This window comes from Corvus brachyrhynchos, unplaced genomic scaffold (assembly GCF_000691975.1).
Source record: "Corvus brachyrhynchos isolate BGI_N302 unplaced genomic scaffold, ASM69197v1 scaffold10, whole genome shotgun sequence".
Classification (NCBI taxonomy): Eukaryota; Metazoa; Chordata; class Aves; order Passeriformes; family Corvidae; genus Corvus; species Corvus brachyrhynchos.
In genome coordinates, this window is record NW_008236180.1 from 1,203,291 (window position 1) to 1,215,202 (window position 11,912).

An 11,912-nucleotide genomic window follows, 5' to 3' on the forward strand; every position below is an offset into this window, starting at 1 on the left:
GGGCGGGCCAGGCGTGTGTCCGGCTGGTGCCTCCAGAATCCAGAGCCCCCCGGGGCACCGTGTCCCCGAGCGGGGCACCCAGCCCAGCCCCGGCCTGGCAGCAGGGGACCCACTCTGCCTGTGGGCAGGGCATGGGGAGCACCTGCCTGTCCTGCTGCTGGGGTCGGTCTTCGTCCCAGGACCATGTCCTCCTCCTCACCTTTCTCATCCACTTCTGTGTCTTCAACGTAATCTTCCATTTCCACCTCCATCTCTTCTTCCATCTCCTCCACGTCCACCTCCATCTCTTCCTCTCCGTTCTCTTCTACATCTATATCCATACTCTCCTCTATATCAATCTTCTATATCAATATTGATTTCCAACTCCTCCTCAGTGTCTGTGACAGCCTGCACAGGGAGCAAAAGCTCAGAGTGGGGTCCCAGTCCCACACCACCCCCCCAGCCCACCCTGGAAGTCCAGGGGTGTCCACCTCAATGGAGTGGCACTGTACCTTCATTGGGACAAAAGTGATCATTCTGCAGGGATGGATGGCAAGATCCAGGCAGCAGGGACCGTTCAGGACTGACAGCAGGGTCAGGGATGGCACTCTCCTGGGACAGAGGCAGATGCACTTTGAGCAGGTGAAGGGTATGGTGGCTGTAGGGCGCATGGTTTTATTGTGCTCTTTTCTGGATAAGTTGCAGCTGAAACACTTGCTATGTTCCATTGTGACTCACAGGATTCAAGGCACACTCTGCTGTGGGCAATGGGGACCGTAGAATGAAGGAATCCCTGAATGGTTTGCCTTGGAAAGGACCCTGAAGATCATCTCATTCAAACCTGAGCTTCCTCCCACCAGACCAGGTTGCTCAGAGTCCTGTCCCCCCTGGCCTTGGATGTTCCCAGGGATGGGGCATCCACAGCCTCTGTGCACAGCCTGGGCCAGAGCCTCACCACCCTCAGTGGTTCCTTAAATGCAACGCAAATCAACCTGCTGCCGTTGAAAGCCATCCCCCCTTCTCCTCCCACCACAGACTCTGTTGAACACTCTGTCCCCCTCTTTCCAATTGGACCCTTCAAGTCCTGCACGGCCGCAGTGAGGCCTCCCCAGGCCCTTCTCTTCTCGAGGCTGAGCATCCCCAACTCTCTCTTCATGGGAGGTTATAAAGTAAAAGAAAACAGGCAAAAGCACTGCTGGGCTCCTTCCTCCAGTCTGGCATCTACCTTCTCCTTTCCTGACCCCTGTGTGTAAGTCATGTCCTAGTCTGCTACTTCTGGAAGCCACACAAGTCATTTTGATCCTGGAAACCTCAGCAAGAAATACTTTATTTTTTTCCTTTCCAGTACAAACAGTTTTTCAGCTTTTAAAATCTGAGCAAATAGACAAGGTTTTAAAAACAATAGAGCACAGTCTTTTAACAGGATCAGTTATCAACGGCCTCGGAAAGCTGCCCATGCAAGGACAACCCCATGGGCACCATTTCCTTACTCTGCAAGCAATCTTTTTAAAAATGCCCAGTTTTGTACAAAGTTCCTTTCACTTTTAAAACATGAATAGCTGAGAACTGAAATAACAAACTGTCCATAGCTTCAAGTGACTAGTCAGGAATAGTCCAAACATAGCACCATTTTCTGGAAGGTCAGACTTCTTCCTTGTCCTAGTTTTGTTATGGTCAGTCCTGGCTCCCTCTTTGCTGGGAAAGCTGTTCCTGTTCAGCCACTCTAACCCAGCCCTGGCTGGGGAACAGGGAACCCGGCCCGTGGCTTGTTTTTCTCTTTGGTTTTCTCCCTGGTGTGAGGGGATGGAAAGGGTGCTTATGCAGGATACTCCCCCTGTGGGGTGAGGGTTCCCCTGGCCCATCACAAAGTACTGAGAGTTGGCTTGAGACTCCTTCCTTAGGCTAGAGGAAAAAAATAGCTTTTGTTGTCTAAGAGCAGGTTCTGTAGGATGCCCAATAGCAGCTGGAGGTCGTTCCTCAGCTGGAGAAGCATCTCAGCAGCTTTAGGGTAACTCCAAATCAGCAAAGCCCAGAGCAGTGAGAGTGGATTCTGGTGCTGTGAGCATCTGGCAGGGCTGAGCAAGTGGTGGGGGGCCACGTGTTCCCTCCATGCTCCCACAGCTGACAGCTTGTGCTCCTCTGGCAGGGGAACGAGCTTTTACTGCCTGAGGGGAACATGGTGTGGCCATCTGGACTCAGTGATCCCTGTGGTCCTCCCCAGCCTGGAAGCATGTTTAAGGGAGCTCACCCAGTTTTTTCTGGGGGAGGAAAGGTGCCCAGATGCATCTCTGCTGGGAGCTGTTGCTGGTTTGTGCTGGTCGGAGCACAGAGCTGCTCCTTTATGCAATCAGGGGGAATCAGGGAGGGGATTGTGCTGCAGAAGAGCAGGGACAGCCTGGTGAGGGTAAGGGGCACTGTGTGAGAGCCAAAGGCTGGCTGGTGTGGAAGGGTTCATGAGCTACAGTGCTGAACTGATAGAAAAATATGTTCCTCTGCTATAAAGTGCCAGAATTGCTTGGATCGAGGCTCTTTAATTTCCTTCTCATCCTAGTAATGAAGTCACCATTGGCTGATCAGCAGAGGGTGCCCATGGGAGGATGCCACCTCTAGGGAGAGGTGGATTCTGTGTGCAACAGCTCTGTAGGGTAAGGCTGGAGCTGCTCAGGAACGTGGACATTTTCCAGCCTGCCTGTTCGTGGGAAACCAGAGTCAAGCTGGGTAAATCATGTGGGGTTTTCATTCTGAGCTGAGGAGAGGTCTCCAGAGGTCTTCTCACAGATGCCCTGCCTTGTTCCACATTGGTGTTGGTCCCACGGCTACTGGCATCCCAGTGGGATCAGAAGAGCATGAGGACGACACAGGCTCCTGCTCCCCCACTGCTGCACTCACACCCTGGAGCAGCTGGAACTCTCCTGTCTGGGACGAGATGACGGCATTCACAGTTTAAGCAATAAAACAGGAGAGAGGATGAGGACTCTCAGTCCAGCTCAATAAAACAGAACTGGAGGACAGGACTGCTCTGTGCCCAGCTTGGTCTCTGCAGACACCTACGGACCCACCTCTCCTCGGGGAAGACACGTGTTTTCCATAACCCATCATGTCAGTCCCAGGTGTAACCAGAAAGCCCAGCAAAGTGGGACTGCAAAGCACAGCAGCCCCAGGGGCCGTGGGGCTCTCCCCAAACACTGCTGCCACAGGTTTTAGCTACTCAGTGTGGGTCTTTGGGATATGGCAAAGGACATGGGGGCAGCATTAGGAAACTGAAATCGGATGAGCACCATGACATAAGGATTGTTCAAAAATATACATACACATACCATGTATATATATATACACATATGCATATGTGTGTTTTCCCAACGCACACCCTCATAAGCTCCATAAGGCATGTGCATCTGCATGGAGGAGGGAGCATTATAAATGGATTTACCATACACAAGGAGGGCTGCCATCTCAGAGAAGGGAAGCCAGTTCCCGGAGGGACGTGTGAATACGTGTGTTCTTTGAAATCTGCAATTCCTGTGGTGAGTTTTGTTCCCTGCAAGGAGCCCTGGCTCTGCTCAGTCCCTGGATTAAGATGCAGGTGGTCTTTAGGTCAGAGAAACTATTCCTCAACTGATAACTACAGGGTTTTATTCTTCAAGAAATGATAAATCCACAAAAATAAAATTGAAAAAAATGTTCCCGCCTCCAGCTTATTCCTGAATTGTCCTTCTGGGGTCATCAGCCCCAGAGCCAAAGCAATACCCCCGGCCAGGAGGCAGTGACACTGCTGCACCAGAGTAAGGGCAGCTACCGAGCATCAGGAAGGGAATACCAGCATGGCAGAGTTAAGGAGAACTGGGGCCAACAAGATTAAGGGAAAAAAAAATGTAGCAGCTTTTCATAAAAAAATTATCCCAAGAACTGTTGTCACATTGGAGCAAGTCTGTGTGATATAAGTTAATCCTGTCCTTCACAGCAGGAGAAGGAAGACATGGCATGGCAGTGTGGCTAATGCTGCCTCCTCTCCGCCTTCTCTTCCAAGTGCCCGACCTGTTCTGCCAGCTCAGAGACTTTGGCTTGGCAGTCAAGGAGGTTGTCCTTCAGTCCTGTTATTTCCTGAGAGTGGGCAGCCAGTGTCCCGTTCATGTGGTCCATGTAGTCCCACAGACTGCCCGTGTGTTTCTCCAGTTCCTCCCTGATGTCGTCCAGGCTGCCGGTGATGGCCCCCAGCCTGCCGCAGGCGCTCTCCACCCGCGCCACCCGCTCGTCGAAGTGAGAGACCTCCTGCTGCAGGCCATGGGCCACATTCTTGCAGGAGCTCAGGTCGCTGACAATCCTGGCTTTGAGTCGCTCCAGTTCTCCCTTGAGGTTCAGGACACGGCGGTTGCTGAAGAAAAGCTGAGAGCCTTGGTCATTGACTTTCTCCTGGATGGAGTGGACCTCATCCTCAATCTTCCGCTCGTGCTCATCCAGTGAGGAGTTGACATGCGTCACGGTGTCTGAGTACTGGGAGACAGAGTCCTTGAGCCCTGTCAGAGACTTGCTCACGGTGTTCAGGTTGATCTTTAGCAAGGTGATCTCCCCTTGCAAAGCCCCCGATGCTTCCTCCTCGATTCGCCGCTGGATCTCCAGGATGGTGGCGTTCAGCTTGCGCAAGAGGTCGTAGTTGCTGTCCATCCGGAGGAGCAGGTCCTGGTTCTTGTTCTGGCAATCCTCAATCTCTGTCCGGAAGGTCTCCACATCTTTCGAGGCCGAGGTACAGCCCAGGGAGCAAGTGCTCTCCAGCGTGATGAGGCGATTCTGCAACACCTCCAGTGTCTCATCCGTCCGTTTCCTCATGCTGGCAAGCTCCCCTTCCAGCACGGGCACCACTGCTCCGTCCATTCCCATGGGAGAACTGACATTGTTCAGCTCCCCCACTATGGTCATGAACCTGTCCTCCAGGGTCTGCATTTTGTCTTCAAAAGCAGTCCTCATGCCATCCACCTCTGCCACCACCGTGCCTCTCATGCTGTCCTCTATACCAGAGCAGCAGCTCCCTGTTTCCCTCTCTGTAGCATTGAGTCTGGCTTCCAGGTCCTCAAAGCGCCCTTCAAAGAGGTTCCCTAGGGTGACAGTGGAGATTTCTCCATCCAGGCGTGAGTGCAGGTTCTTCTGGGACTCAGAGATGCTGTGAAGGCCTTTCTCAAGGATGTTCATGCGCTCAGTGAGGTAGTCCAGGTTGCTGCAGCAGCTTTCCACCACCGTCAGCCCTTGGATCTGGGTCTCCAGCTGGGAGATCTCTTTCTTAATCTCCAGCTCCTTCCCATCCAGCGTCTGCTGCAGCCGCAGGTTGGCAGCTTTCTCCTCCTCGCACTGCTGCCGCACCTCTTGGATGCGGAAATCACATGTGGTCTGGATCTTGCCCAGCTTCTTCTCGAAGCCATCAAGCAGCTCTCCACGCAGGTTGCTCAGCCTCGTGTCCACGTACTCCTCCAGCAGGTCGATGGAGGTGAGGGGCGAGGGCCGGGCAGACTCCAGCAGGTGCTTGATCTGCCCGTCGTGGTCCAGGACCATGCCCCGAACCTCGTGCAGCAGATCTGCCTTGGTTTTCAGCACGTCGCTCACCTCCATCACTTTGGTCAGGATCTCCCCCACGGGAGGGTACGTGGCGATGTCAGCTTTGTCCGCCACATCCACCAGGCCGTCGGGGATGATGCCGAAGCCCACGGATGAGTCTGGTGTGCCTGGGCTGTTCATCAGGGAGCCTATCATCTTGGTGGTGTCCTCCTGGATGGCCAACCGCAGGCGGTCTCCCAGCCCACTCACCATGGTGTGCAGGCTGTTGTAGGACTGGGAAAGGCGCCTCACCTCCTCCTCCAGCCGATCCAGGCGGTCCCCGAAGAGGCCGGGCAGCTTCCTGCCTGCACAGGGAAAGAAATAGAGAGGGAACAGTAAGGGCTGGTGCTCCTTTAACTTCCCTCCTTCAAGTCCTTTCCCATAATGACCATGTGTCCTGCCCTCTGTTATTGTCATTTCAGCAAAATCTCAGCCCACATCTCTCCTTAAGATATCAGGAAACCCTCTTTCCTCTTGGTATCCAGCCCTCTGCTCCCAAGTTCAACAGCAGGTGGTGATAACATCCCAGGGGTGCTTTATCTTGAGATGCACCCTATCAACTCCATAATTAATGGGAAAATGCTTTAAAGCAATGAGAAAAGGCAATTTTGAAGCTGCATGTTTTGAAAGAAACAAGATTTTAAAAGCAAGTGGTCCTCAAAGCAATCAAATGTCATGTCTCTGATAGAAAACGTCACCCACTGAATTTTTGCTAAATTCATGCTCTCTGCTGGAACAGAGAGAACCTGGAGGTTTGAATGCATTACAGTGGTGACCTGGGGACATGAAGCAGGAGTGATATCTCACCATATTGGTTCTTCTTTGGTCCTGGAAACAGGTCAGGGTGGCTTTTGGGATAGGGAGGAAGTCTGGGCATTGGGAACATCTTTTGCCCGGGAGGCATTTTAGGGCTGGGATGCTGGGGCAGAAGGCCAGGCTGGTCCGTCGGGCTGTCGTGGCACCCTTCTCCCATGAAGCCCGGGCAGCACCTCCAGGACAGCTCGGTCACTGTCTTGTATCCAATCTTGTATTTGGGCCTGAAGAAGGTGCGGTACCTTTCCAGGAGAGGGGAGGGAGGGAGAAGACAGTTTAGAGAAGCAAGCTCAACATCAAGCAATAGAGCAGGGTCACGGTCCCGTTGGATGTGGGAGATCTGGGCACATGGGAAAGCCCGGCTGAAACCCTTGTGCTGCACCTGCAGACCAAGGCCCACCTTCTCCAAGAGCTCTTGCTGCACCATAGCTCAATGTAGCATTACAGTGGGGTTTTGGTCGAGTATTTTTTAACCTAGGATGCTGTTGATTTAGAACTGCAGCTCTAAGTGTATTGCTGCAGTCCCTGGCCTGATAGGTGACCACTGTGACAGATGCCACACTGTTTGGCGACTTCTGGCCCAGCAGGGCACAAGATGAAATGATGGAACTGATTTCAAAAGCCCTGCAGGCTTCCATCACTTCCAAGAGGGAAGTGGACTGCTTGTAGAAGTGTTTTGCACTTTGAATTGACCTAGTGGGATCCAAAAAATCCTCTTCTCAACAGTAATCCTGTCTGGAAGCCCCCATGAGGGTTGAAATACTTTTGGAAATGTGTTTTCTCTCTGTGTGGAGGGCATCAGTTTGCTGGGAAGCCTAAAGGGTCTTGGGCTGGCCTGGTGAGGGTCCCCAGGGTAATGCTGTGATGTGCACAGAGGGATGGCTCCTTACACTGCCTCCTGCCCCAGCTGGGATGCCCTCCATCGTGAATTTGGGCACTACAGCACTGATCCTCCCTTACCCAGCGCACAAGGTGCAAGCCCACCTCACACCTTGCCCTCTGCTCTTGCTCTGAATGGGGTCCCACCAGTCATGAGGGAGGATTCAGCTGCTCCCTGCTTTCCTGTGGCACTTCCCTGTCGGGTAGCAGGGATGGGACAGGACCCTGCTGGCACCTGTGCTCCCCCACCAGCTGAGCTGAGCCATCCAGGGCTGAAGATGGCACTTTTCTCACCACCTCTAAATACCAGTGCTTTAAGCCTGTCTTTTGGAAACTTCCAATCTGAATTTACCAGGGCCTGAACATCTTGAAGTTTGCTGTTTTGCAACAACACACACAATCAACCTCTGTTTCTTCTCCAACACGTTCAGCAGAAGGTCTTGGAAGAGCAGCACAGCCACCTGTGCGGCAGAGGGGCTGCATTAGGCACTTATCCATTGGTCAGGGCAGCACGTGGGGCTGATTCCCTGTCATCCACATCCTTGTCCGAATCCACAGAGTCCCCAGCCCAGGCTGCAGCCCCCGGCAATGCTGCTTCCACTGACTCCCAGCGAGATACAGCCACCTCCATACACGCCACAGGGCAGAGGGATAAAGCAACCCCAAATCTTCTGCTCTTTGAATCTCTTCAAAATTTCTCAACACCAATTTCCCAAAGGGACAGTTTCAAAACAAGCTCTTCTTGTTACTCCTCTTCACAGGTGCTGCAGAGTTTCAATGATCTTTTCTTCTGTTGTAGTGTGTAGAAACCTGCCCAGGTGTACCACAGGAGATTGCTGCTCCAGCCACAGTCAGGGGGTGAGGCAAGGATGAGGATGGCCTCCAAAAGGCAGAGCACCTTCTCAGTGTCATCTCAGCCTCTGCAGAGGAGCTCAAAGCCCTTGGGCACCTCCAACTCCTTCTCCACTGCTCCAAACCATGTCGAGGGGAAGTATTTGCAGCCAGCTGCACAAACATTAGTTGATGGCCCCAGCACATGGAAAACCCATGTTTCCCTTTAGTCCACGGATGCAGCATCTGAGGCTCTGCAGAAAATTCAGCTGTGGGTCCATCTGCCCTCAGAAAACACTCTGGTTTCACCATGGTTTTGCTTGAAGGAGACAAGCAGAGGACACTGTGGAGATGGGAGAGGCTTTGGGGATATCCTCCGTGGATACCAGCAGCTGCAGGATGTCCTGAAGGCCCCGAATGCTGCTAGAACACTTGTGATGGAAAGAACAAGTGAGCGAGTGGGTCTGACTGCCCGTCTCTGCCAGCAGAGGCTGCGAGCGGAGCCCGTGGCACCACCGGCACATGGAGAGTCCCAGCCAGCTGCCATAGGACGGGCACCAGGCTCCGACAGAAACTTCCCTCATCCCAGTTTTCCTCTGTGCTCAGCTCTGCTCCACTCCTCAGGCCTGGAGAGGATGCAGAAGAATGGCTTTTCCGCATGGAGCAGCATCCCCGGAGGGTGGTGAAGCACAAAGCCCCAGTGTCTGCCCTTCGCCGCCAGCGCATCTGGCTGTGGCACAGTAAAGTGTTTCCCTTCAGCACTGACGAGGTGGCAAAGAGTTTTGCAAGTATTTTCCTGGAGCAGGAAGCACTGAGCCATCCCCAGCCACGGGTTCCATTTCCTCATCCTCTCTGTCAGGTCCTCGCAGAGCTGCCGTCATTCTGCCACATTGCAGGTCTGTGACAAGCTGCTTTCCTACGCACATGCACAGGCACCTGACCACTGCTCATGATTTCCTGATTGATTTCTGAATCACAGAATATCCTGAGTTTGAAGGGACCCATAAGAATCATTGTACCCAACAACTGCACAGGGCACTCTCAAAAATCACACCATGTGCCTGAGAGCATTGTCCAAAGGTTTCTTCAACTCTGTCAGGCTTGGTGCCATGATCAGCTTCCCTGGGGAGCCTTTTCCAGTGCTCAACTGCCCTCTGGGTGAAAACCTTTCCCTGCTATCCAATCTAAACCTCCCCTGACAGTTTCTGAGGAGGCATAGAGCTCCCTCTCCCTCCTGACAGGTCCCACCTTGCCTCCTCCCAACACCACGGCCCTGCCACTAACTCCCATATCCAGGAAAAGTCCTTCAACTCCTTTCCATGCCCCTGCAAAGTGGGGGTTCATGGTCAGAAAGGTGGCACAGGGTCTCAGGAGAGAGAGGTCATTGGGAGGGGAAGGGAGGCATGCCCCAGTGTCCCCCATACTCACAGCACTTTCCCCGGGCACTTGGGTCCCCAGCTGCACTTGTGGTACTCGGCCTTGACGTAGCTCTCGGCCCCGTCCTGCAGCGTGCACGTCACGTTGCGCTGCACCACGTAGGCACAGTAGCTCCTGGGGGGAAACACAGCAAGACACTGTCACCCCCTGCCCAGCTGACAGCAGTGCCTGCACTGCCGGACACTGCCAGCGAGGTCTGGGTGGCAGGAGCTGGAAGGAGCCCCCCCAGCTTGGGAAGCTGCTGGGTAAGGGCATCACAGCCACGCTGCAGGAGCAGGGTTCCTGTCACAGCCACAGGCACAGGCACGTCGTCACCACTGCTAGTGGTGTCACCAGAGCTGGGCTGTGCTTGGCACAGCATGGACTGTGTGGTGAGACTGTGTGAGGACAATCAGAATCCCAACAGCAGCAGTTGTGGGAATAGCACCCCAGAAATAGCTCCAGCAGTGCCTGGCAGGGGTGGTCTGTCCTGCTGCAGCTCGTGGAGTGCTGCCAGCACAGGGGCCAACCCAAAGCCTTCAGCCCTTGCTGTGCTTTTGGGTGCCACCACAGACCAGGCACAGAAAGGAGATGTGGCTCTGTAGGGCTGCAGCATCATGGGCAGGGATGGAGGAGCAGATCCCTGGAGGCAGGGATGTGGAGCAGATCTGTGATGGAGGCTGGAAACCCCTTCAGATGTCTGGGACAATACAGAGAGCTTTATCCCTCCTGCCATCCACCTGCAGCTGGGTGCCACAGGTACCAGCCAGCTCCAGCCACAGAACCTCTCCTGAGCCAAGCAGCAGATCCAGGTGCTGAGGATAAGTTGGCTGGGAGGAAGGCGGTATGTGGGAAGGATGCAGGACTGCTGGTAGGACAGATGGAGGCCAAGGCTGTTCCAGCTGAAGGCAGGGCTGCCGGCAGGAGCAGATGGACTTGGTCCACAGGGGCAGAGACAGCAGGGATGTGTGGTGAGGCAGGGATTAAGGACAGGGGGATGTGGCAGACGGCAGAGCGGGAGGAGAGGAGGGCACAGGCCCACCATGCAGAGCAGAGCTGAGGCGTGAGGTCAGCGGGATGGAGCAGATGGGCCAGCGCAAGCTGCAGGTGCAGGGAGGTGTTCAGTGAGGCGGGAGGACATGGCTTCCCCTGTGCCAGCTGGGGGGCTTGGGGTGAATGGGTAGAGAATGTACTTTGTCTTCACCTGTTTGCCATCAGTTCTTGTCCCTCCTTCATCAATCTTTCCCCACTCAGGGCGAGCCAAAGGCCTGCTGCTCTGGCCCCTGAGTGTGACATGGTGGGGCTGGGGGAGGGCTGTGCACACCCACCCTGTGCATGCACACACACACATTCGAACAGGAGACACCACTTACTTTTGGTAAGCCCTTCTTACCAAACCCTTCTGCTCCATCCTGACTGTCACAGTCCCTTTCCTCTGCCTCCACCTGCCAGAGGTGTCTCAACATCATCCAGACCATCATGACAAGCCCATGAGAGCTGGGCTGAGGCTCTGCAGCTCTTTTCTGTGCTCAGCCCTGAGGCTGCTCTCCACAAGCCATGTTATGGCCATGCCAGGGAACTCCGACTGCATCCCAGCCTGTGGCCAGGCAGCTGAGCAGCAGCAACCCCAGCTGCCTCCCAGTGCCCCTGTCCAGAGGCCCTGAGCAGGCTACTCAATCTCCAACAGCCCACCCGGGGCAGGAGCTCCCTCCGTGAAGCAGCAAGGTGTGAGCAGGGTCATCCTCCCTCCAAGCCTCTCTCTGCTCCCTTCCCCTGATCCACACCCCCAGCACATCCCACTTGCTCCCCCCAGGAGCTGCACCAGCACATCCACCCCAGCCCCTCACCGAGGGCTCCCTTTGATCCCCTGGGATGGGCACACACCTCCCAGCTGTGACTGGCATTTCCAGCCTGCCCAGACCTGAGTGGCTCTGCCCTGGCAAGGGGCTGCCAGGCTCAGAGCGTGAGCAGGGCCCTGTGCTGCTCCCTGCTCCTGCACAAGTGAATCATTCATCCGTGCACAGGACCGCAGGAGAAGGAAGGGCAGCCACTTCTCTTAGCTGGAGGCAAAGGAGTTCATGTGTGCATGTGGAAACTTAGGATCACCGTCAATCCATAAATCCAGGAGCTGCTTACAAACACACCACAACTGTCTCTAAGTTAGCTAGTAGCCAGTGCAGGCAGATCTACTAGCCACTGCTAATTAACACTGCCTACCTGCGACTGCTCGGGTTAGTGTGGTTCTGGCTCGCTCTCCCTCTCAGAACCCCCTTCCCTTCTCGCTCACCTGTGGCAAGCAGTTTTATAGCTCCAGCCTGATGTTTTTAGAGTGAGCAGCTGGAAAATGTTACGGGTTTTTGAAAGCTCTCACTGGCACTGCCAGTATTGTTTGTCCTGAGGGTTACTTTATT

General features: G+C 54.4%; 1 protein-coding gene across 1 annotated transcript; it reads right to left on the bottom strand.

Annotated features, from left to right (window-relative positions):
- Nucleotides 1-3,592: 3,592 nt before the first annotated feature.
- On the bottom strand, nt 3,593-10,912 carry EMILIN3 (elastin microfibril interfacer 3). Its single transcript, XM_017735411.1, has 4 exons — nt 10,875-10,912; nt 9,514-9,636; nt 6,370-6,617; nt 3,593-5,867 (listed from the first exon to the last, which is right to left on the bottom strand). The coding sequence occupies exons 1-4, from the start codon at nt 10,910-10,912 to the stop codon at nt 3,973-3,975; spliced, it is 2,304 nt and encodes a 767-aa protein (XP_017590900.1). The 3' UTR covers nt 3,593-3,972.
- Between the last annotated feature and the right edge of the window lie 1,000 nt (nt 10,913-11,912).